The sequence below is a fragment of the Peromyscus californicus genome, unplaced genomic scaffold, assembly GCF_007827085.1.
Source record: "Peromyscus californicus insignis strain IS unplaced genomic scaffold, ASM782708v3 Scaffold_19__1_contigs__length_69161282, whole genome shotgun sequence".
Classification (NCBI taxonomy): domain Eukaryota; kingdom Metazoa; phylum Chordata; class Mammalia; order Rodentia; family Cricetidae; genus Peromyscus; species Peromyscus californicus.
This window is the reverse complement of record NW_026294491.1, coordinates 12,477,521-12,503,002: the sequence shown is the minus strand read 5'-3', so window position 1 is coordinate 12,503,002 and position 25,482 is coordinate 12,477,521. Positions and strand designations below refer to the sequence as shown.

Here is a 25,482-nt window from a genome sequence, read left to right as displayed (position 1 = left end):
TGCCACCGCCGCCCGGCTGCCTTTACTCTTTATTTGCTCACGGTTTTGTTTTGTTTTATCTGCAGTGCTAGCTGTACTATGCACATGCTAACTAAGCCTTGGCACATACCAGTCAAGCACTCCGCAGCTGAGCTACCACACCAGCCCTCCTCACCACGCCAGCCCTCCTCGTTGTTAAGTCGGAGGCTCTGGGCTGAGTCAAGCGCACAGAAAGTTTTCATTTCATATTCCAGATTCAGAGTGGCCACCTAAAGCACACTGTGGCCAAGAGGACTCCAAGGCTGTGTCATAGCTCAGAGGGAAGCAGTCATGGTCGGTTAGTGAGAACCTGTAAGAAGTTCACCTGGCGGGGTTGAAATGTGCTTGCCGGCAGCCAGCCCAGTATTACAGCCTGCCTGTCGCCCATCAGCTTTAACTTGTTCCCATATCTCCTTACTTGGGAATGTGTCACACAGACACACACACACACACACACACACACACACACACACACACACACACACACACGGAAGGACTCATCGCTCTCCTCAGCACCCTTGTCATTGACATCTGGAGTCTCAGAAGCAGCTTGGCCGTTGTTGACGGTCCCTTATGTCAACCGATGTCTTTGACTCTTCCCTGCCCCATGGCAGCCTCACTGTGTGGACCGTGGGAATGCATGGATGAGAGACACCACTTAACAAGGCCAAGGTTCCTCCAGGGCATAGATCTCATTCCAGTGTGGAACCCCAAGAAGGCCGCCTGTTTGAGTGGACCAGATGAAAATGGTGGATCATCTAAACTGTGGATTTCCACAGAGGAATTGTAGGAGTAGGGATAACATGGGAGAAGGCAAAGTGACCAGAGAATGGCGAGGTGTGTGAGCCCTAGACTCTGAGACACTCAGTGCTCCCACCTGACCCATGCAGTGGTCCACCAGGGGTGAAAATGGGAAACCCCTCCAAGCAGCTGCCGGGATCCCTAGGGTTCTTCTAGATAAGGGTTGGCAAGATGAACTTACAACCTTTGTCTCCTGGCTTCAGCAGGTCCTAGAACTCCATGAGAAACAGCTTGACCCCAAATGGTGGTGTGTGCCCCTCTGCCCTGCACCCATGCTGGGGTTGGGTGGGCAGAGCCGGGGAAGGGGGGTGGGGGGCAGGGCTCTGGGACAGGAAACCAGTAGTCTGTATGTGAGGGTGGGGGTTTGTGCTGACGGATGACCTGCCCCTGTGCCTCCCTCTCCCCCGACTTCACTCTTCGCAGCATGTCCTCATTGGCCTTAGTTGTCCCAAGCGTGTGAGTGCTCGGACCTGTCCACCTGCCCCTCTTATCTCCGACTGCCCTGTGGACTGGCTTCCGGGAGCCTCACGTCCATCCTTGCCACTGAGTATGGGTGCAGATGGCCTGTCCCTCAGCCAGACGTTCACTGCAGCAGAGTTGCCCCCCCTCACCCACTCTGTTACCTCTGATATGCACTGCAAACATATTTCTTGATAAATGCTGGGAAGAAAAATAATTAGAGTGTTGCCTCTATTATCCAATTTCTGATTAATCAAACTCTCTTTGTCCTCGGCCAAAATCTATTCATTTCCCTTAAACACTGGGCTGGTGCCAGGCATCGATTTCCTCTGCGATAACACCATGCACGCGCGCGCGCACACTCACACACACACACTCACACGCACGCACATTGCCAGCCTGCCCTGCCCTGTGGCTGGGACTGCACAGAGGCATTAGTGGGGCCACTCCTGTTCCCCAATTCCACCTGCCTTTTCCAGGGAGCCTCCTGAATATATATTACTTCCCTGTCCCAGCTCCGGAGTTCCTTGATCACACCCTTGGTATTAGGTTATGGGTATGTTCTGGGTCAGGATGCATTACAGCCCCTGGCCCTTAGCCTCTAGGGCTTAGCTATGTCTCCGTCACTGGCACAGGAAGAAGGTCAGTGCTGAAGGAGGGAGAACAGGCCTATTGGGGGGATTCGGAGCAGCATGGGGTGTATATAGGGAGGGAAGCAACAGAAACCCAGACCCCCAAAATTTACAAGATAGAGGATGTCCCAGACTCTGGTGACCTGGTGACTTCTCGGCAGGGCAGCATTGCTACCCAGGGTAAGGGGTGTTCGGATGTCCCTTCTCCCGTCCCTCGCCCAGTCACTCCATACTGCTTACGTTGTCGATCATGACAGGAAAGAGTATAGTACCCACTGTACGTGAGCTCTGCAGTGACATGTTGTTCTAGAAAGAAACAGTACTGTAAGACTTGGATACTCGGGTCAGGGTGATTGGTTTTGCTTGTAAATATGACTGGCAGGGAAGAGACATCTGACCCACTGGATGTCAGACGTCTCTGGACAAAATTCCACAGACTTTGACAGAGGAGAGATGGAGGGTGCAGTTGTCCTGAGTTGAGAGGGATCCTTGTGTGATAGAGATTGCTGGGAAGATGAGCTGAGGAGGGGGTGGGGGTGGGAGGCAGTTGGAGAGTGTACCACAGCAGAGCCCCTGGGCCCCCGGCAGGATCATAACCCCAGCTCCAAACTAAAATGACAAGGGACAGAAAGAAGGCTTCAGGCACAAGAGAGAGACACCAGCTACCTTATGTCTAAGCAGAAGCCCTTAGCTGCCGATGGAGCACCAAGTCCATGGGGCCGGTGACATCAGGGGCGCCTGTGAGGTCACTGCTGCTGTCCAGGTGGCAGACTGAGTGGGTTCAGCTCGATGACCAGGTTATAGATAAGAGTTGGAAGGATGGCAGAGGGGCCTGGGCCTGGCCCGAGGTGCCCCGTTAGAAAGGGAGTACCCGGAAAGTATACGGAGCACTTTGTGCATGACACAGTGCTCCCAGGACCTCTTGTTCATATGGCTACGCTGTCACCGACTGCTGTCCCACACCCATTGTTGTCAGCCGCAGGACTGTGGAGCCCTCTTTTTTTTTGGGGGGGGGGGGTGGAAACGCTTGTGTTGATCTGCTTCACCCTCAAAGTGCACAACAGTGGGGGCTCTTCTCTCTCCTGGGCTCCCCGTGTGGTCAGCCCAGTGCTCTTCCATGGCTGGAACTTCACAGGACTTAGCTTCTTCCCTGATCCTGTCCTGAGCACCTCCCCCCGCCCACTCCCTTCAGAGTTTCTCCTGGGTGTTCTCCTTCTGCTGGTCATAGTGTAAGAACACTCCACTCGGCCTCGGCCTCTCTTTTAGTTTGGGTTTGGGTTTTTCAAGACAGGGTTTCTCTTGTAGCCCTGACTGTCCTCGAACTTGCTATGGAGATCAGACTGGCCTCGAACTCAAGAGTTTCATCTGCCCCTGCCTCCCAAGTGCTGGGAATGAAGGTGTGTGTTACCACGCCCAGCTAGCCTCTGCCTCTTAAGGACCTCACCAAGATTGTTATCATCAAGGTTCAGGACTACCTTCAAGTGTAGATGCTCACAGGAGGGACCTAGTGCTGGCTGGAGAACAGATGCAGAGGCCCCAGGCAGCTAGCCTCAGGCAGATCTCAGCACTGATGGAGTGCACGTTTCTGGGCCCTTCTCAGACCTGAGGAGGATCCCAGAATCTGCACTGGGATGACACTGGCCGTGTGAACTGAGTCGGAACACAAGTGTAAGCGTAGGCGGGTCCAGAAGAGGACTGTGGGACAGAGCAAGGGGGAAAGGGGAAACGGGAGGAGAGGAGGCACACCTCTCCTTCCAAACGACAGAGAGAAGAAAGGGGCCTCAGGAAGGAGCCAGGCCTCGAGAACTCATTTGGAGAGCTCCGGAACGGGGTTACATTATGGATGTCTCAGACAAGGGCAGGAATCTGCAGACATCCAGTATGGCGACATCAGGTTATCCCCCCAACCCAAGGACCTAATTCAACCAGCAGTGAACCTTGGCCAGGCCACAGCTCCCCCAGGCAGCACACCATTTAATGTGGCTCGCATCAAAGGCCCCACCTCTTGGCTGTCTTTTTCTTTTCTTTCTTTCTTTTTTCTTTATTTCTTTTTCTTTTCTCCTCCATAGGTCGAATTCTTCATTTTTACCCCTTTAGTCCTGGCCAGATTTCCTTCTGAGTCAGTGTTCTCAGTGAAGCTATCACCTCTTGTCTGGTCAGCCTTGGTGGCTGTGGGCCAGAAGATTACACATGTGGCTGGCCAGAGAGAGTCACGGGGATGCAGGAGAGGGCCTCTCCAGTGATCGCACCTTCCTTCAGCAGTAGGACAGTGACAGGCCACTGTGACCTGCCTAGCAGTAGTGGAGCCATGGGTTGGGCTAGGGGTTGTGTAGGGGAAGTGTGTGTGTGGGGGGGGGTCACTGTATACACATTCCTGTACTTCCTAATATCTACTTGGATTCAAGAGAGAGAGAGAGAGAGAGAGAGAGCATTTGGAGGTGGCAAAGAAGGAGAACCTCCTGCCAGTTTGCAAGTCAGGAAGGTCACGGGGGCAGCATGGAAAAGCTAACCCAGTGGCCAGGGCCCTAGTGACTTGGTTTGCAAAAAATACCACAAACATAGTCATGTTTTCCTAAGCCAAATCAGCAACACCCTGCATTTTCTATCATTTTTCAGACCCTTGCAGGGTGTGTGATAAATGAAATGCAAAGTCATTCGCAAGCCTTCTAGAAAACTGGTGGTGAGCAGAGCCCTCCCCCCCCCCCCCCCCCCCCCCCGCTCTGTCATCTGCTCCCCGGGTGTATGGGACTTCTCCAGTCTCCCTGTGAAGCATGCTGTGCTGGCCTGTGGCCATGGCTGCTCCCAGAACAGTGGGTAGTCCTCACGCACCCCTGAGCACTTGTTTGCCCACCCCTGTGAGTTGGCCCTGTCTGTCCCAAACTTGTTTATACCAGTTGTCCTTAGTATAATTACATCCTTGAATATTACATAAACGAATAGAAGATGAATATCAAGGGGGTTTCTGTAGAAATCACAGTGGCTGGCTTGTAAGTCCCCAAAAGCTGGGTGTAGTTTGGTTCAGTGTGGGTAAGCCCGTTTAAGTTTGGGCACGGGGAGTCATAACCACCTAGGGTTTGAATAGCAGCTGCTTTCTCCACACACTGGGGTTGGAGAAAGCACACTGAGTGTCAGGTAAGGTGTGCTGCTGTGGGTAAGCAAGGACACTGCTGGCAGTTCCAGAACGTGAGCCTGAGCTGCTTCGGGGAAGAGCTCAGCCTCTCTGCACCGTAGCATGGGAATGTACGCGTATCTGTATTAAGTGACGAGGAAACATTTAAAGTGCTTCGCTTTTGTTTCTTAGCATTCTTTATAAATCACTTCTCATTAAAGCAGCAAGCCAACAGCCCCATCTTCGATATTAGTGTTGTTTGGTGATTAATGGGTATTAGAAATGCGTCTCGATATCAGTGTTTGGTGATTACTGGGTATTAGAAATGCATCTTAATAATTTATTACATTTAAAGTTGGTTGCGGGTGTCTGTTGTTTGTTTGCATAGCGGTGCGGTTCTGCTTGAGAAGATGTAAGCTGTGGTGTACAGCAGGCGTAAAGTCCCAAGAGACAGACCAAGCGTGAGAGGGGACTGCTTGGTAATCTATAAGAGCTCCCAGGAAAGGCCAACCCGAAAGCCCCTTTCTCCAAGACAGGAGAGACAACGGGTTCTTAGAAGTCGCCAGGGTCAGTAGAGGGAGAGTCTAGGGACAACCTGAAGGGAAGAGACGCTTCTGGTGTGGAAAGTGGGACAAAGGTCCAGGAACCAGTAAGAGGGGGAGTTTAGACAGTGACCAGGAGGAGAGGACATGGGCAGGAAGGACAAGGGCTGGAAAAGGGGTCGTAGGCCAGGATGATGAGAGGAGAATGGGATAAGGGGGTGGGGCAGAGAACGCAGGGCTAGGGCTGGGGGGGGGGGGGCTAGAGAGAGAACGTAAGTGAGGACTGCAACAGGGACCAGGAGGAAAAGACACCAGTGAAGGGCTAGAGATTCAGGAAGAGAATACGGCGTGAGAGCCCAGGAACCAGAGAGAAGGGGGCACAGGATGAGGACGTGCCTGGTACAGAATGTGTAGTAAGTAATTAGCTCGGGCAGGGAGGGCTCCGATGGTAGGAGAGCGAAGGGCAGAAGCTCCAGAAGGAGGACTCCTGCCAACATGGAAGAGGGAACTAGAAACTTCTAAGTCTGGGGTCTTTGTTGGATGGGTCACTTGTTCAGGAAGGATGGTGAAGATACCCATCTAAGGGGCATATATGGAAAACTGGAGCCAAAAAGTCAGGGAGGCAGATGGAGGGACCCTGGAATCTCAACAGAACCAGGTCCCAGAACACTCAGGAGGGCCTGTGGGCCAGCAGAGACCTCAGGGCCCGAGGTCCATATGACTGTTGGTGTGTGACCCCCCCCCCCCCCTCCACCACAGGCTCCTAAGCGAGGTCAAATTAGGTAACGTACTCCAAAGGGAGCGCTGGGAAGCTTCGAGCTCTGTGCAAACATCTTTCGGTATTGGACCATCTATCCGTCCATCTGTTCTGCAAATCTTTTCACAGAGCACCTGCTTTGAAGGAAGTGGAGCTGGCAGTTGCAGGGTAGGGGGTAGAGCAGAAGCCCAGATAAGCCTACAGTGGGGATCTCAGAGGAGACCACGCTCACAGTGTAGTCAGGAAGGGTACCATGGCGGGACCCAGGAGCCCTGAGGCCAGGGGAGGGCCAGCCTACCCTTCCTTCCTGGGGCAAGATCCAGTACTACCATGGAGCCAAGTCTCACACTGCACTTTCAAAAGCGATCTGGAAAATGTCATGTGTGATAGGCACTGTGGGCCTGAAGGGTGTGAAGTAGAACCCGGGAGGCAGAAACTTTTTTTTTTTCTTTTTTGCGGGGTGGGGGGATGGGGTAGGGGGTGGGTGGGGAGGGGAGGGTTAACAGGAAGGAAGAGGTGGTTGAGTTCTCTTCCCACAAGAGCAGTTCCTTGGAGGAATTGCCTACCCTGTCTTTGTCCAGTGTCAAACAGAGGGTTGTTTTGTTTTGTTTTGTTTTTCTCTTTTGGGAAGATGGGGCTTTTGGTCCCAAAATACATGTTGTATCAAACGTCTTAATGAACTATCAGACCTTTTTCTATAGTCACACTAGGTGAGAGAAGAGGCACAGAGGAAGCCAGAGCAGGGTTTGAGTGCACACGGCTGTACCCCACACACTCACTGGCACCGTGCGGTAGTGGGCTCGAGAGCTGCCCTTACTCCTGAAGCTCAGTGAGAGCTGAACAGGCACTGTTCAGAAAGGACGTTTCAGCTGGAAGGAAACGTGCCCCTGTCATCCAGATGAGTGTGGGTCCAGCTCCAACTCCACTCACTCTCCAGCACCCGCACTGACTCTGCTCAGCCTTCCCAACGGAGTGTCCACTTGACATCTTACACTGCAACGTGGAGGGGCCGGAATATGGAAGTGCCTCTTCCAGATCCAGGGAAGCAGCTGCTCTGGGAGCCTGGTGACACCTGTGGCGTCCCACGTGGCATCCACTCCTGCACAGCCCTGCCCAAGAACACTCACCCTGTCCAGCACAGTTCCCTACCCCGGGTGTCAGCCTCCTCACGAGCCCCTAACCTTTCAGAGGGCTCCCAGACTTTGAGCCCTACCTCTGAGGTGTGGGCGTAACCTCCAGATTGCCAACAAGCCCCCCTTTTACTGTGAGGTCAGCTTGGGATGTTCTGTTTTCAGCCATTCTTCACCAGGGCTGTTCTCCATCCTTCATCGTGTCCGGACCACTGCGGTGCTGGTCTGTGTCAGGAACGGGCTGGTTATCTTCCAACCACAGCAGGAGCTCCTCGGGACACAAACTCAGCTTGTCTTCCCCGCGTCCCCCTGCGTGGAGCAGAGCGGTGCACACGGGGGCTCAAGTCTGAGACGGCAGAGAGGATGTGTTGCTCACTTGCCACGTGGATTTGAGAGTGGGGAGCCTCAGGCCCAGATCTAAGATGCTGAGCAGAGCGGTAGAGGATGCCTTGCTAAACGCGCCAGTGCAGCTGGGTAGAAGAGGGAGGAAGAGGGGTCTCTGGCCTGAAGACAAGGAGCGCGGTGTGGACGCCACAGCCCGGTAGTCTGCTCCCATGAGCGTCCCAGCAGAGAGGTCCTTTTGTACCTCCCATTTGCATTCCCAGAACCCAGCATCTCCTCTGAGCAAGAGACAGAGTGGCCACCAAACCACAGCAGGTCCTGTGCTAGCCTTTCTTGTGAGGAACGTAGTCCTTTTACATCTCACAGTCCTTTTCCTTCACGGAGAGAATCCCAGTTTGGTGCCGGTGCGGCTGTCCCCAACCAGCAGACACTAATCCTCACTGTTTAACAAACAGCCAGTGACCTCACCTGGCCCTTCTGCAGTCCCAGGCTAGCAACAAAAACACTCCCTTCACATTGTCGTGTATTCCAGATAATTTCTATGATGAACGACTTGGGATTTCCACTTGAAGTTCTTCTTAAAGTAGGATTGTGTGTGTGTGTGTGTGTGTGTGTGTGTGTGTGTGTGTGTGAATCCATTTCAAGAAAAACATTGTAGCAAGTTATACCCAGATGTGGCCAGATTAGGAATACAGCATGGGGTACAGAAGCGGGGGTGGGGAGGTGTTGATTAAAGCTGAGTTCTGTAGACTCCCTTGAGGAACTCACCTCCTTTCTTTAGACTTCTACAAAGTCATGGACCAACCCTTGTGTTTACTCTTACACATGGGCAGGCATAGATGAGAGCAAGCAGGTGTGGGATGGGAGTGTGGCTATCTACCAAGTGTCTGTGGCCACAGGCTTCTGGGCTCAGTTTCCCTAAATACCTGCTTCCCCTGGTGGCTCCAGCTGCCCAAGGAGGCATGCTGCTGCCGTGGACTATGCAGGGAAGCCTTGGCTTGGTTCCAGTACCTTCTCCCCAAGCCCACGGTCTTGTCTTCCCTGGGACAGACACTCCCAGAAGCCAGCCCAAAGCTGCCCTCCACTGTTCGAGAACACACACAGATGACATGGACTCACCCCGGACTGTGACCAGGCATTTACAGTAACAGGTGGGGACGAGATTGCATACAGATCTGGCCGAGGAGAACAAGTCCATAGCCGTGGGGTCTTGGCTTCTGGACTGTACTTTGTATTGGGCAAAGGCTGAGATGGACAGAGAAGGGAAATAGAGCCAGCTAGAGGGCCAGACAGCATGAAGAAGACTCCTCCTGTAGTCCGGGCCTGGCTTTGGACAAACCTAACAAGAGCTGCTCCACTTCAGCAGGAAAGAGAGGAACGTACAGTGTTTCAGCTGAAGGAGAGAGCACCATCTAGTAAGGCAGGCGTGAAGAGGCAGGAGAAAAAATGTTTCCGAATTAAGAGGGCAGGAAACTGGTTATCAGTGGCAGCCGCAGGCACAAGCTTTTCCGTTTTCTTCTGTTTCTAAAATAAAGTCGTGGGTGTCCACTCGGGGACTTCAGTTCCAGGAGTAAGCGAGAGGGTCCATATTTAAATCTTGGTGTGTTCATTCATGGATTTGTTCATTTTGAAACAGGGCTTGCTATATAGCTCAAGCTGGCCCAGAACCCAAGATCCTCCTGCCTCAGCCTCCTGGGTGCTGGGACCATGTGTCTGTAGCCACAGGCTTCTGGGCCCTTCTTCCCCTGGTGACTCCAGCTGCCCAAGGAGGCATGCTGCTACCGTAGACTACGCACTGAAGCCCTGGGTTGGTTACAATACCTTCTCCCCAAGGCCACTGTCTTGACTTCCCTGGGACAGACACTCCCAGAGGCCAGCCCAAAGCTGCCCCCCACTGTTCCAGAACACACACACACAAGTGAAATGGATTCATGAAGAATCCATTCATGGCGTGTGTACCACCACGCCCAGCTGAGAACTCATGAAAAGAAACAAATGAGCTCTGTTGGCCTGGGGAAGCCTCCTGGCTAATGAGTTGGGCAACCAAAGGCCAGCGGTGTGTGAACTGCCCAGGTGCGGGCCCCAGGGAACCTCAGATGCACTGTTCCTGCTAGTCCTTGCAGACTGAGATATGGGATGGCTGTGGAGCTGAAACTTTGTCCCTTTTGCCCGACAGCCTGACGTGAAAGAAGGGCCTGGTGAGCTCAGCTTGCCACCGCTGGGCCGGCCGGCCGCCCTCTGCCCCCTGCACGTGTAGCATGGTTGTTGGGTGCCAAGGGAACATAGGAAGTAGAAGAGCTGCCACTGTCAGGGCGGAAGGTGACTGAAAAAGTGGGGTGTAGGGTATGGGCAGTGCTGAGGTTCATCCCCACTTGGGGGTACACTTGGCCTTCATGGGGAACTTCAGAACAGGCCAGGGTCAGGCAGGTGCAAGCAGCCCCAGAGTAGCTCCCGTGGGTTAGAAAGGACTCCGTGATAGGGACTCTTGATTCTACCTCAAGTCCTGTAACCACATACGCTGATGCTCCCCACACAGAGACTGGAGACACCCTAGGCCAGATTTTTTGCCTGGGGTACAAGACAGTGGGACTCCTCATGCACTCAAGGTGTGTGGTGGTATTTGGGGACATTTAGTAACCCAACTGTGTGTCAGGATGCAGCCTCACTGCTTTGATGTATCCTGGGCTTTGGCTACCCACCACCTTTTGGGGTTCTACACACCGTAGCTAACAGTTTTGGTTCTCGGGTCTGACCATTTCTCCACCCATTCAGCCTGAGTGTAAACCCTCAGGGGGCCTGCATATCTCCCCAGCAAGTAGCTCTGTGTTGAGAGGGAGTGTCTGGGCAAATCTCCTGCTGTCCTGGATCAACCTTTCTGGTGGTCTAGGTTCAGCACGAGGCAGGCCTTCCTGAGGGACTGGCAAGGGTGGTAGCAGGTAGCCAGGGATCTAGACAGGTAGGGGCCAGGCTGCTTGTCTGTGAGAAACTAGGACCTGGCCTGTAAGCCAATAGATACCTTCCTACTCTGGAGTCACCTAGCTTGGACAAAGACACTCGGTGACTTGGGTCCGATCTGCCTTTCCAGTGCTCTTGAGGGGCCAGCTCACTGACCGTTGCAGAGGAGGTCCTGAGAGAGGAGTTTGGGGGGACAGCCAGGGGTAGATACAGACCAGAAGCTGGCACAACCCAGCGCTGGCAGCCATGGGTATCGGTGTTGTACTGTCCAGGTCCTCTGCCTCAGAGGGAATGTGTCAAGCCTCCAGGGACTGTGAGCTACAGGGGTAGACCAAGGGGGGCAGCGGTAACTGGTGTAGAGGGTGTCCAAGATGCAGAGATCCTTAGAGAAGTGACACTGTCTATGTCTCTGGCCTGGCTCGGGGTTGTCACTGGATATCTTTTCCAGGACAGAGAGGGTCATATTTAGGAAGGGGCAGCGTACAATGAAGGTAGGCTGATCAAGTAGTGAGTAGATGCCAGGGTCAGACACTCCAGACCAGTGGTTCTTAACCTTCCTAATGCTGCGACCTTTTCATATAGTTCCTTATGTCATGGTGACCCCCAGCCATAAAATTATTTGGTTGCTACTTGATAACTGTAATTTTGCTACTAATATAAATATCTGATATGTAGGATATCTGACATGTGACCCCCGCCCCCAAAGGGGTCTCAACCCATGGGTTGAGAACCGCTGCTCTAGACTCGGGCAGGTATGGAGGGTCTTAAAGAAGATGGTTGGTGCTTGTGATAGAGCCCAGGTACGGACTGACAGTTCTGGCTTTGGAACTGGAAGGAACGCTGACCTCTAGTAGCAGATTCCCCGGGTGGGGTCAGGGTTTGCGCACTGAGTCTTTGCACACAGTGGCGCGATTGAGGCCAGCGTAGAGCTTGTAAAGAGCTGGGGGCCACAGAAGACTAGCCGCCCCAAACTGCTGGGCAGGGACAGAGTCGCCACGTTCTACATGCCTCCAGCTGCTTGCATCTGACAGAGGGCTGGGACGGACTTGCCGATACTGACTGACGGATACGGTCCACACAGCTGTGCTGAGGTCCCACACTCCAAGGAGAGTTGACTGTTGCTCCTCTGCCTACCATTTTTCTCTCAGCATCTCTTCTCCAATAGTGGCCCTGCCTCTCGGCCTTGCTGGACAGACAGTCCTTGGGACGCCCCATCCCCTCCCTGCTCCCACCCAGCCACCACTCCATCACTGCCCTGCGGCTCATCTTAGAGAACCACCTGCAATGTCTACCTGTCCCATCCGCTTGCCACTTGTCCCCCCTCCACATCATGGCCCTCTCACCTGGAGTCTGCACAGGGGAGCTTTTCCTAGGATGTTCTAACACCGTGGTATCATCCCAGCCCTAGCTGGCTTTTGACTTGCATTGGGCCATCACTTCGGCTGTCCTTCCAGCCCCTCGCACGGGTACCTCAGCCTTCACCAGCATCTCCCTCGGCCTCAGATGCCTACCTGCCTGCTCCACTACCACTGGCTTGCAGTCATGTCTCACCCGCTAGGAGGCCAGCCTTGCCCACCTTTGCAGACTGGTGCCTGTGCACTCCGCCTTTGACCTTCCCCTCCTAACGGGAGCTCCATTTTTACAAGAAAGTATGCCACCTCGTCCCTTGCTGTTGTTTATGCCCTGTCTATGGTCTGACTCCTGTTGTCTTTCCCCGAGTAAATTTAGGGACCTGGTCTTTGCCTTAGCCAATGCACAGACAGCCCGAGCTCCAAGCTCCGAGCCACAGCTTCACATGTAAGTGTGAGATAATGCACTGGCTGGTTTTCCCAGCCCCATTCTTCGCCACTGCGCCATAGCTAGGCCCTCCTGTCCGTGACCACCTTGCTTTGAGGATTCCAGGATACCATGTGGAACTGCACACAGACACGCACCTGCCTCATTCCGTGGAACATCTTCACTGATACTTAAGCAGGTACACACACACACATACATACATACACATGCACACACGCACAAACATACAAACACATACACATAAGCGCATGCGGGTCACTGTCACAAACATGCATCTGCACACACAGCTTCAAACTGTTTTCTTGTTTCTCTTTGATGAAGGAAAAGCGAGAGTCCAGCTAGGCTTCTCTTCTGCTGTGCCCCTTCCTCTCACCTGGGACTTTTCTCATCTCCAATGAGGCCCTTTGACCTCCCTTCAGTTCCGCAGTGACTGTGGCTCGTCTCTCCTGTCCACACCCACACATTCCAAACCTTTGTACAAGCCTCGTCTCTGCCTAGTACTTCTGTTATTTCTAGCCATTCCCAAGGACACCGTGCTGGCAGATCCTGGGTGTCACCCTGGGAACTCAAGCAGTTTCTGGGCCAGGAAACCTCAAGCTATGTGGTCGCCCACTGAGCCTCTGCCTCTGGCCAGATGACATCAGGCTGCATTCTGAGATCGGAGGAGTCCCTCAAGACCCAGTAAAATCCAGGTAGACTCGGAGAGAGGGCTGACGGGAGCCCTACCTCAGTAGGTGGGACTGGGCTGAGGTTCCCTTTAGAGCATAGCCGGACTTCTGCATCCATCATCATCTCCCAGTCCCACTACTCTGGCACTCGCCCAAGTGTGACCGGACCCCACAGAGGTGCGAAAAGAATTCTGGGAAGGGTCATCAGCTTGTTTGCTTGGGGTATCTGGTACCCTGGTGATCTAGCAGAGGGTGACTCCACTGTGCCATCACTGTGACAGTTGCTTGCCATGTCCCCATGATACGAGCTCGCTGCCTGACCACAGTTTCCCCTTTATTCCCTCACTGCCCTCTAGCAACCAATGCCTACTTATCAAGGACCAGCCCTTGGCTTTGGGTTTCTAGACAGCAACAGATAGGGCTCTCAGCTGGCAGCATGCTCCCCCAGTTCCCCTGCAGCCTCGTGGTGATGAAACACATTTCCTGAAGCTCGGATCACATGTCCATCGACAGAGAAACCTCTTCGCCCACCGCTTGAGACCAATGCCTTCTCTTTATTCTCAAGATCCAGTGCTGGGGAAGGGGGCCACCAGGGCAGGAACAGGATGGACAGTTAAGGGTAGGCACCGTGCTTTGGTGCCCTGCCTGCTCACAACCACGGTCTCCTCTCAGTTCCCCAGGGGTCCGTCTTTCTCCCGCACCACACAGTTTCACCAGTCCTGAGGAGACCTCTGCCTGACAGGAGACATGCAGAGCAGACAGACAGACACAGTGCAAAAGCAGCAGCAACATGGAGGGGAGGTTCCTCACTCGTGTGAGCTGACCTACAAAAAGCAGGCAGAGTTCCAGCAAGAGATACCTAAAGCAGGAGTGGCCAATGAGAGCGTGGAGCCCAGAGCAAGCAGGACCTGACAAGATAGGATCTTCTGTTCAGATGCAACTCCAGACCAAGGCAGGGGACTGCCCCACTATCCCTCAGGAATCGGAACCCCCTACCAAGACTCGGGTCACCTGTCTAGACTTAGCCATGTGCTGAAAGTGGGGTCACTGTAACCCGTCCCCAGGATCCTACTTTTCCTGGCAGCGGTTCGGGAGACTCATTTAGCAGGACCGTGTTCTCCGGATGACCTTTGCCACTAACGCCATCCAGATAAAAGAACCAGCCAGTGAGGCCTGGCTATACCTTTGACTTTTAAAACACTGGAGAACATGGTGTGAACAAGGAACACCCTCAGCCAGGCCTTGGGAGGGAGGGTGAAATGGCAGAAAAATGGCATTGGCCCCAGTGCACCCCCATTGCTTCACCCAGCGGCGGCTAGAAAGGCTTCCTGGAAAGATGTTCCCCCACACACACACACAGCAGGCTGAAGATGGTACACACCTCTGTCCCCTGGGCGGGGCGTGGGGGGGGGGGCGGGGGGCTGTCAGGTCATCAGTGTGAAGGGAGAGGCTCAGGCAAGCCCTAGTGTGATGAGAGACGGGGCCTTCCTTATCGGTGCCATGGCATTTGCTTACAAACCCCTTTACCTAATGAAAGTTCATTAAAGGAAATGTAGGTGACGAGGTAAAATGCACAGCAGAGACTCCCCTGGAACTCTTCACTGCTGGGAAGTGGCTCCAGTGCGCATGTGCGCATGTGCGGTCCGTGTGCCACCATGGAGCGCGTGCACCCGAAGGCTTCCGTTCTCAGACATCCCGGGATAATCTGAATGACGTCTAATCACTACTCCGAGCAGCTCTGCCTCTGGGGTGTCTCTGGCACACTCCTTCGTGGCTGCTCAGGCGGGACTGCCGAGAAGTGGAGAAGTCCCTTAACCTTCCCTTCCTTCCCTTCCTCCTCCTACTCCAGCACCCGCTTGGGGGCCGCTGTGCACTGAGCACTGCTCTGCTCGTGGTGGCGGTGAAGCCGGGGGTGGGGGGCTGCTCACTTAGCGCTCCTTGCCAGGGGAAGAAGGCAGGCAGCATCAGTACAGAAGGTCATGCATGTCACACAGCAGCCGAGGGCAGCTGTGAAGGCAGCGGTGAGGAGAGGGCAGGGGAATAGATGGATTCCGGCTGAGGAGGTAACGATATCGTGATGATGTGACTGAGACAGTGGGGTGGTAACTGCTACGGGCTGGTACTTGCAGAGTACCAGGCTCTGTGCTAGATGCTCTGTTCCTCCCAGATACCTGTGAGCACGAGGGACAAGCTCAGAGATGTGGAGTAAATTATCCAAGGTGCTGAGAGGCAACGGGGTACCTGGCCAAAAGCTGTGTGAAGAGTGAGATTCACACCCTGAAGACCCGAGGCCACAGCCGCTGGAGAAAGTCAAAACCGTGGGTCTGGTGTGGGTAGGACAGAGAGGGGCACGGTATGGGGGCTGGGCTGCCATTTCCTAAGGGTCCAAGTCAGATGGGGAAGGAGCACATGGGTGGCTGGGTAGGTTGAGTCTCAGATTCTGGTCACCCCTAGGAGTGGAGGCAGAGGGAGGCTCTTGTCTAGATGAGGAGCTCTGTCTGCCTTGGACCTTCGACCCCAGAGCCTGCTATCAGGGACGGGGACATCAGCTAGGTTATAAAGTACCTGTGGCACAATAGCCCAGCAAAGACAGATCAGAAGAAAGAAGGCAGGAGATGTGTCATGGCAGGGGGCCACCCTGGGCTCCCTCCCAGTCAGCGACAGAACTGAGCCCCCTGCTGGAGGAGACCTGTCCCAGCCACCCAGCAGGTCAGGGAGGTATCTAGTAGGTAACCTTCCCCCTAGTGGTCAACAGGTGTCACTGGCTCCAGCTGTGAGTCCAGCTGTTCCTCATTAGCACTCTGGCCCAGATAGGATCTGTGAAAGATTCAGCCTGAACCTAGCTAGGACCTGAGCAGAGCAGCCATGCCTGGACTTGGAGATTCCCAGTTTTCTGAGAGCCTCCCTATCCTCCCCTGCCTCCCTAGACAGATTATCACCATATCGCCCCCATTTGCAGGCCTTGGCCATCCCTTAAAAACTGTGCCCAGCTATTGCTCGCTCAGGACCCTATGGTGCCCCCATCTGCTGATTCCCCCTGGAAAGGACAGCGGGGCCGGAGCTCCGTCCTGACACACGATACACACTCTCTGCATCTGGCCCTGTGTGTTAAGGGGTGAAAGTTGGGAGATACCCCATTTTCCATGGCTTCCTTCAGGCGGTGGGGGACACAGCCAGGGCTGCACTGTAAAGCAGAACAGGGCTGAGCTCCCTCTGTGTCCTGGAATCGTGGACACCCGCAGCGGGGGATCATACTGTGGAGCCCCAGTCAGACACACAGACTCAGAGGGGACAAGGTCAACAGGGTCCAGGAGGCAAGAAGAAGTGAATCCATGGAGCAGGGGGTGGGCAGCAGGCAGGAGCTTTGCACAGCTCACTCCTGTCCCCCCTGCACCTGGCGTCAAGCAGATCGGCCAAGTGGAAGGCATTGGCCAAGCATATTTGTTTTGCTGTGGGTTGGGCACTGACCCTGAAGCACTTAAGGGGCTGTGAAGTTGATGAACCGTTGTGGTGCTTCCTGAGGCCCGGCGGCTGATCCCCTTTTCCCCTGTCCAGCCTGAGGTGGGCCCAGGGAGGTAGCTCATGCTGTTCTCTTTTTTTCCGTTAGGTGAAGGGCCGGATGCAAGGCAGGGAGCCGGAGCAACCTGAGGCAGGGGGGCCTCAGGGAGCGCTGGGCCCTCCAGCCGTGCTTAGAAGCATCGCCACAGCAACCAGCGACCAGACAGCAGTAGCCTGGGCAGACACTGCCTAGGCAGACGCAAGCGGACAGCTTCCTACCGTGGCAGAGTGCAGGGAATGACTACGGCAAATCAGGCCACACTGCTGAACAGGGAGGTGGAGTGTCACTAGAGGGGAGGGTGTGGTCTCTACCCCCGCTGCACTGAGCGCCATGCCCACAGGAGAAGAGCCACTGGGGCAGGGATTGCAGTGTGACACGAAGGCCTTGCCCCAAAGCCAGTGCTGAGCACCCCCAGGTCAGCTGTCTCCCTTGAGTCCGCCTGTGACACCGGCCCACACATTTCAGCATCCCTCACTGTGACCATTCTGTTTGTTTGGCAAAAGGCGGGGAAGAGGCACCCATCCTGTGTTCTGTGTCAGGGGGTGGCCCGCTGCTGCCGGACCATGGGATGTCGGCAAAGCTCAGAGGAAAAAGAGGCAGCGCGGCGGTCCCGGAGAATTGACCGCCACCTGCGCTCGGAAAGCCAGCGGCAGCGCCGGGAAATCAAACTTCTCCTGCTGGGCACCAGCAACTCGGGCAAGAGCACCATCGTCAAGCAGATGAAGATCATCCACAGCGGCGGTTTCAACCTGGACGCTTGCAAGGAGTACAAGCCCCTCATCATCTACAACGCCATCGACTCACTGACCCGTATCATCCGGGCCCTGGCCGCCCTTAAGATTGATTTCCACAACCCTGACCGTGCCTATGATGCTGTGCAGCTCTTTGCACTGACTGGCCCAGCCGAGAGCAAGGGTGAGATCACACCCGAGCTGCTGGGTGTCATGCGACGGCTGTGGGCCGACCCCGGGGCTCAGGCCTGCTTCGGGCGCTCGAGTGAGTACCACCTGGAGGACAATGCAGCCTACTACCTGAATGACCTGGAGCGCATCGCGGCACCTGACTACATCCCCACGGTGGAGGACATCCTCCGCTCTCGGGACATGACCACGGGCATTGTGGAGAACAAGTTCACCTTCAAGGAGCTTACCTTCAAGATGGTGGACGTGGGCGGGCAGAGGTCAGAGCGCAAGAAGTGGATCCACTGCTTTGAAGGCGTCACAGCCATCATATTCTGTGTGGAGCTCAGTGGCTATGACCTGAAGCTCTATGAGGACAACCAGACGGTGAGTAAAGCCTGGGTTCCTACCGTTTGTTCCTGGGAAACAGGTGGGCTCGTGAGAGCCAAGAGAGGCAACCGGTGCTGAGCCTCACCCAGCCACACGGAGCCTTTAGCGGTTCCCTGAGATGGGATGAGCATGCCCCTTGTTCTGTGCTCAGGGGAGTGTGCTGTGGAGCACGGTGAGTTTACAGATGCCACTGGGCCTCGGGGGCACCTCTGTCAAGCTGTGAACCCCAGTGGGCAGGGTCACGCTAATACCCCATGACGCCTCCAGCCCAAGGGACGTCACTGTGACCTCGATGGCTCTGCTCAGACCCCTTCCAGATGACACCACACCCCTAGGCTCCACACAGCTCACCAGGCAGGGCCCCCACCTTTATCGGCTCTGACTACCCTCCGCCAGCTACGGGTGGAACTTTGGAACTTCCCTTGTAGCGCTTGGCCCCGCTGCCCGGGTTTCCAGGTCACCCTGGCCCCAGTTGGGTGACTAGATTGTGTCTGTGCCATGCGCTGAGGACATGGAAGGCAAGGCCTGGCTCGGAGTCACTGGTGGGCCGAGTGGCAGCTTAGCAAACCCATTAAGCTCCTACCAGCACTACCTAACATGGAGATCCTGAGAACAGCAACTCCCTGCCACGATTCCTTCTTGATCTGGAGAGGCTAGCGGTGATCTGGTTAAGAAGGGTTAAATCCAAGGTGCCAGGACCTGGCCTTGGGCTTAGTGGATAGGCTGGCTGCAGGGCCTCGTTGGTGTCCTTTGAATCCCTTGTCCGAGGCTTGAAACCAGTGTGTGAGAAGGGCCGCCAGAGAAGCAGCCTGAAGGAGACCTAGATCCAGTGGTAGAGCTGGGGGGAGCGGCAGGGGAACAAGGAAGCACACGTAGGCCTTTTGCGTGGAGAGGGTAGCCAGCATGCTCAGACCCAACTGAGGCAGAAGGCCAGATGCCCAAGCTACCTACTACACTCTCCCCAGGAGTAGCAGGAGTGGAAGCCTGATAGACAAATGATGGCAGGCTGCTCTGGGCCTGTCTTCCTCAGTAGAACTTTTGTACCAGGCAGACACACTAAACAAAGACCCAGCGCCTCCCTTTACAGCCTCTAAGAATCTGAGTGAGGTTGTGGATTCCTGGAGCTGTGGTTACCTGGGGGGAGGTAGTGATGCCCGTGAGGAATCTGTGAACCTGTCACCTCCACCATGCTATGAGACAGGGGTCCAGCCTCTCCACTTCGGAACACTGGTCTCCAGGGTCAATGGCAAGGATGGGGCGCCTTCTTTCATCTGGGCTTGTTTAGGCAAGTGATGACTATTCTTGGAGTTCATCCAAGGACTCTAACTTTGGGCCTGTGTCCCCCAAAGGTGTTTGTGGAAGGCGGAAGGCTCTGGCCACAGCTCTGGATGCCTGAGTGTTCTGGACATAGAGCCTGTAGCCTGACCGATGGCCATGAAGACAGAAGGCAGGGCTCTCTTCCCCTCCCCTCCAGCATCCAGGTACCCTGGGAACCGTGCCAGGTATTGATACTATCCCCAATGAGTGAGGTGATGAGCTGTAGATGTAGGTGACCCTGTTGCCGCCTGTGGTGTCCAGGCTGTATCTGTCTTATGAGTGAGCCATCTTCAGGGTTTTCGCCCGTCCAACGTTGCCGGCTGTTCCCACTCCAGCAACGTGTGTGGTTCTAACTAGAAGTGGCATCCTCACAGAGGAGAGAGACATTACCTGCGGTCAGAGTTTGGGGTTGACCCAGATGTCAGGCGAAGTGTAGTGCCTGGGGTTGGTCACGGGAACAGTAGGATGGAGGGTTGGCCAGCCATGCTGTAGCTGCCAGTCACAGAGGTTCATCTCAAGCAAAACGTCACTGAATGCCTTCCCTGGCCCTAGCCTGGGGCCTCTCCCCTCCTCACTGAGCGCTTTGTAACAGTGTGGGTCGGTGCTCCCATGTAAGCAGGGTGCTCCTGGGGCTAGGCCCTGGGAGGACTGAGTGGAGCTCTGTGGCTATCTTATCTCTAGCCCTCTTTCAGGTCCATCCCTGTAGGGAGTTCAGTGAGGCCCATGCTCACCTCTTGGAGAAACCAGGCTGAGTCTACCAGAGCATTTCCTGAAGGGAGGGGTTTGCAGCTGAGCCTACACACACACACACACACACACACACACACACACACACACACACACACACACACACACACACACGTATTTATTCTCATTCATTTTCTCCCTCTCCCCTTCACCTCTCTGCATCTCTCACCCTCTCCCCTTACCTCCCCCTGTCCCTTATGCTCCCCCTTCTCTCTCTCTCCCTCTCTCTTCTTCTCTCCTTCCCCTCTCTCTCATCCCCATTGGGCCTGAGGAAGTAGCGTTGTTCACCAGAAAAGGAAATTCCTGATGGCAAACCCTAGCAAAGCTGGAAATTCACTGGATTCCAAATGGCTCTGACCTTTCATGCTCCACCAGTAATATCTGACGATAGAAAACAAACAGGCTGCTGAGGAAAGACAATACCCTCCTCTGATCTCTCCCCTCCCCCACAGACCTGGCTGTGCCAACAGTGAGCACCTCTCACCTCTCTCCTTCCAGCCAGATGCTGAGACCCGGCTGCCACTAGCTGCTTCCTCCCCCTCCTGGAATGCCCTAAAAGTCCCAGCCCCAGCAAGGACTCAGCCAAGAACAGACCACACCACTTTTGCAAAAGCTCAGTGAAGTTTGGGGCCTGTGTCAAGACTTGTGTACATGGCTCCTCAGAGCTCTCCTTTCCTGCCCAGCTCCAAGGCCCTCTTGCCTTTCCTCTCCTAGAGCTGGTGGTACCCCCCTCCCATCCCCATGCCTGGAGAAGGAGCCATTGCCCCACCCCCCACCCCCCAGCCCGCCTGCTGGTTTCTGCGTCAGCGTCAGCGTGTTGCCAAGGAGAGCTTCAGCATCTCCAGGCTCTGGGCGCTCCAGGGCTGCAGTGAGCACAGGGCAGCACCTTGGAGGTGCAGGTTTCCAGGACATCCATGGAGTGTGGCAACAGGCACATACGGGGAGCCATGCCGTGTGTGTCCATGATTCATACACTCTCCAGGATTCGACAGGTCTTTAGACTCTCTGAGTCTCCAACCTCCTTGTAACCTTAACAGGCAGCTACAGACTCCAAACCCAGGTGGGCTCCCAGTGCCGTTTGGTATACTCCCAGATGCCACCGGAGGCTAAGCACATCCCAGGGACATACGGGAATTTCTCTTGTGTGCCACCCCACCCCAAACTGATCTTAGGAGCCACTCTAGGGCTCGACTGCCCACCCCCTTCACAACCTCCCATCTGAGGATGTTCACTGAGCCAGCTCCAGGGCTCACACAGACACAGGGTAGAGGCTTTGGTCCTCTTCAGATAACAGATGCAGGTCACCCGGTGGCCACAGGAGGATTGTGAACCCAGAATAAAACAGCCCTGGCAGCCCATGTGGAACCATGACCATGGCTACGGCCTGTAGGAGCCCTCAGGTCAGGGCACCAGGTCTTGGGGAAGTAGAAGGAAGCAGACAGCTGCCATCTAGCCTCTCCCTTTGCGGATCAGCTAATGGACACTGGAAGCCACTTAATGGTAGAGGGACACTTCAGAAGGGACAGATTAAAAGGCATAGCTGTAAAGTGCCAAATGTTCTCATCTAGAAACCCACAGAGAGATCACTACCCTGAGTCCCATAGTGGCCTGCTGTGTGCCTGCTGTGCTGGTACAAGGCCTGATTGGGGTGGGGCGGGGGGGGGGCACTAGAACTACAAGTGAACATAAGCCAACTTCTGATAGCGCAGACTTGATTGGCACATGAGGGACAGTCTTACACAGCAACTATTTAATTCTTGCGAGCCCTTACGCTGCCGGGGATACCTGCCCCCTTTCCAGAGCTAGCAGGCAATAGTTGCCAGGGCTGTTACCCCATTTGCTTTCCAGGGGGATCAGTGGTGGCCACTTGAGCCCCGCAAGTTCAGCTGAGCTTCATCAAGACTCACCGCAGGGAGGCCTTATGCTCACCTGACAGAGAGCTGGTCAGCAGAATCGGGAGACCAGCCAGGTGCAGACTTTAGGCGGAAGTGCAAGTTCTGCAGGTCGGGGGTTCTACAGCAGCTACACTCCCGGCACCCACCTAGACTAGACCCTTGTCTAGGTCCCGGTTCTCAGGTCAGCAGCCCCTTCCCACTTCCGGACAGGTCAGACCCAACATTCCAAGGGCAGGCCAGTATTCACATGGCCTACTATGCTACAGCCATAGCAGGCATTCAGCAGGCACTGTGGGGTGGGTAGGAGACGGGGAGGCATGGGAGGAGCTAGAGAGCAAGGACCCCACTTTAGCTTGCCTGAGGGAGACCCCATGGGTGCTGCTCCCTAATGGGTGCCCCAGAGGAAGGAAAGTATCTAGGAGACTGTCCCGAATACACAGTATGGACCTGCCACTGTGTTTTAAAGCTGCCATGTGCTTTATCGTGTGTACACTGAAAGGAGACTTGTTCAGTTTCTTTTTAATGGATTTAAGTCATGTGTAATAGCTCACACCTGTGATCTTAGCTCTCAGGAAGCAGAGGCAGGAGGATTATCTTGAGTTCAGGGCCTGCCAGGGTTCTAATATGAAGTCCTGTCTCGAGTTTTATTTTATTTTATTTTATGGGTATGAGTGTTTTGCCTACGTGTACATATGTGTATCATGTGTGTGCCTGGTGCTGTCAGAGGTCAGAGTAGGGGTCAGATCCCCTGGCACTGAAGTTAGAGATGGTTGTGAGCCACCATGTGGGTGCTGGGAACTGGACCTGGGTTCTCTGTAAGAGCAGCAAGTGCTCTTCATCATCATTGAACCATCTCTCCAACCCCTCAAAATGAAATGTTTTAAGGAATTTAAGCCAGAGATGGTGGCACAGGCCTGGAAGCCTAGCACTCAAGAGACTAAAGCAGGGTTACAGGTTAAAGGCCAACCTGGAAAAAAATATTTAAACATCTCATTAAAATATGAGGTATTGAACCGGGCGTGGTGGCGCACACATTTAATCCCGGCACTCAGGAGGCAGAGGCAGGCGGATCTCTGTGAGTTGGGGGCCAGCCTGGTCTACACAGTGAGTTAAAAAAAAAAAAAAGGTATTATTGAGAGGTCTGCAGGGTGCGTACAGTAAGCCAGGGATGATGGAGCGGGTCACATCTGGTCCCAGGAAGGAGCTCCAAGTGGGAAATAGCCAGATATGGATGATGTTCCTCTCCTAGCATACACAGTCTAGATTGGAAGGGACCTTACAGGTTACTTAATGTCCTCAGCCAGGCAGTGCTCCGAATATTTCCAAGTATCTGCATCCCGTGCCCCAGTACTGGCAGAGTAATTCAAGAGGAAAGATTGATGTTGGCCTCGCGTTCCAGAGTGTACAGTCCCCCGTCACACGGGTGGTGGCTAAGGCAGCAGGTACCTGCAGAGGAGCTTGTCCACATCTTGGCAGATCCCACCTTCGGGGCCTGCCTGCCAGCCACCAACTTCTGCTGGTTAAACCATCATCTGAACGGTTCCACATCCTCATGAAGGAGTACTGCCGCGGGGCATCGAGTGTCATGGCACGCGTGCCTGTGAGACATTTCACACTCAAGCCATAGCCCTCCCCTGTCAGCTCCCACATCACATGGGAGACTCCAGTGACCATCTAGGCTGACGTGCTCCCCAACAGTCAGCAGCAGCAGGAACTGGGGAATCCTCAGTACAGTATGTCCCCCACTCTGCTTCCTTCTCCTGACCCAGTTAAGGACACAGCTCCAACAATAGTGTCTAGCGTTTAGAATCATGCCAGAGAGGCTTGTGGACTCCCTGCACTTTGTTTATGATATCCACAAATCTTGACCCTCGGATGACAGAGACCAGGGCTCAGACCTTGTGGGGTAGCATGGCAGAGGGGCTTGGGTCTCAAGGACTGGGGGCCCCCTAGATGGCACAGCCCTGAGAGGCGGCAGAAAGGGCCAGGGTGAAGTAGGTGCATGGTAGTGAGCAGGACTCAGCTGTCCATACTATCTCCTGGGCAGTGAGTGGATAGAGTCTGTTCTCCCAGGACCCTAGGCTTCACCTGATCCTCAGTAGTATGCTGTCTTCAGCCTGTGATAGGGAGAGGGGTAGAAAATGGAGACACCCCCCCCCCCCCCCCCGGCATGAAGCCTTTGGGCTTACCAACTGGCGTTTCAGATACTTGTGCTGAGACCTTCCATCTGCTCTCAGGGAGACATAGGCTACAAACACTCCTGTCTCGGTCTCATGGCCCTCTTTCCTTGTCATACCGGCTGCTTCCAAGGACAAGGCCACTCTGTCAGTCCCCTTTGTACAGTGGCTTTGGCTCTTGGTGAGTCCTCAGCAGGCCGGGGCCCTGGGGGTTGGGACTTGTTTCTCAGTACATCTCCTTGCCTCTAGAACACTAGAAATACCTGCATGGGACAGCTCTGCACTCCTAACATGGCCTTCTCATCCATTTATCACGCCTTCATTTTGTCCTTGTGAACTGTGTAATTCAGCTTTTTCTCCATAATGACGGATCATCTGTCCTACAGGGTCACTGGAAACCATTCCTTGGATTCAGTCCGAGGGTGCCAGCTCTATCATCCCATCATTTCTACCATAGGAACCCTCATATACCTTTAGAGAACACACAGAGAGACAAGCACTGTGGTCTTGGATCTCTGAGACTGTTGCCCATACCACAGCAGGAAGACAGCCAGCTTATGCCTTGGTTTGGGTGGGAAGGGGCTCCCTAACAATTTGGCTTTTCGAGTGCTGATCAGTTTTAAAGAACGGGGTGGGGGGGTGCGGGGGGGCGCAAGTACCTGTCCCAGGTACTCATCCCTTGCAGAGGAGCAAGTCATTAACAGCCCTCTGTCTGCCAATCTGGCAGCTGTATCTGGCTTTTCCCAGCTTGCGAGAGTCGATACTTGATCTTCAGGAAGTTCTGAGCTGTCTCATGACATACTGGTGGCTTCAGATTGGCCAGGTGTCAGTTATTACATCACAGACATGGACCAGCTTTACACAGCAGTCCCATTTCCCTCCCCGACCCAGCCCGCTGTTATTTACCAACAGTCTACAGACAAGATACTCTCATGGGCAGATCCTGCTGGGGCCAGACTCAGTGGATGATGAATTAGAGTCGTCACCACTTGCATGTTTTTGAAGCATAGAGCAGTGTGCTTGCCTGCACCCTCCCCCGTGGTCCCTTGGAGATTTCCCCCGACCCACTGGCCACATACCATTTCCACTGACATTATCCTGCTGAAGAAGCATCATTTGCCGGAGGATCATCAATTCCTTGCCTGGCCCTCACTGCTGCTCTCTTTTCACAGACTTAAGAGAACTCTGCTGCATAGAGAAACAGCTGTAGAACTGACTGTTGCTTTCTCTCTGTAAGCTAACCTGAGACCTGTGGGCTCTCCTCCATCCGAGAGAGAGCCAAATCCTG

The 25,482-nt window shown here is 54.5% G+C and overlaps 2 protein-coding genes across 9 annotated transcripts in view; one reads left to right on the top strand and one right to left on the bottom strand.

Moving 5' to 3' along the window:
* Rsph14 (radial spoke head 14 homolog) overlaps positions 1–25,482 on the bottom strand; it is an 80,010-nt gene that overhangs the window by 17,733 nt on the left and 36,795 nt on the right. The window lies entirely within an intron of this gene.
* Positions 1–25,482, top strand: part of Gnaz (G protein subunit alpha z) — a 52,481-nt gene that overhangs the window by 7,175 nt on the left and 19,824 nt on the right. For 4 of the 7 annotated variants that reach the window (XM_052744702.1, XM_052744705.1, XM_052744704.1 and 1 more), the window contains exons 2-3: positions 16,818–18,055; positions 19,408–19,560. In XM_052744702.1, coding sequence (XP_052600662.1) covers positions 17,333–18,055; positions 19,408–19,560 — 876 coding nt within the window. In that variant the 5' untranslated portion in view covers positions 16,818–17,332. The remainder of the gene's footprint in view (positions 1–16,817; positions 18,056–19,407; positions 19,561–25,482) is intronic. The other 3 variants (XM_052744707.1, XM_052744709.1, XM_052744706.1) reach the window with 2 other exon arrangements.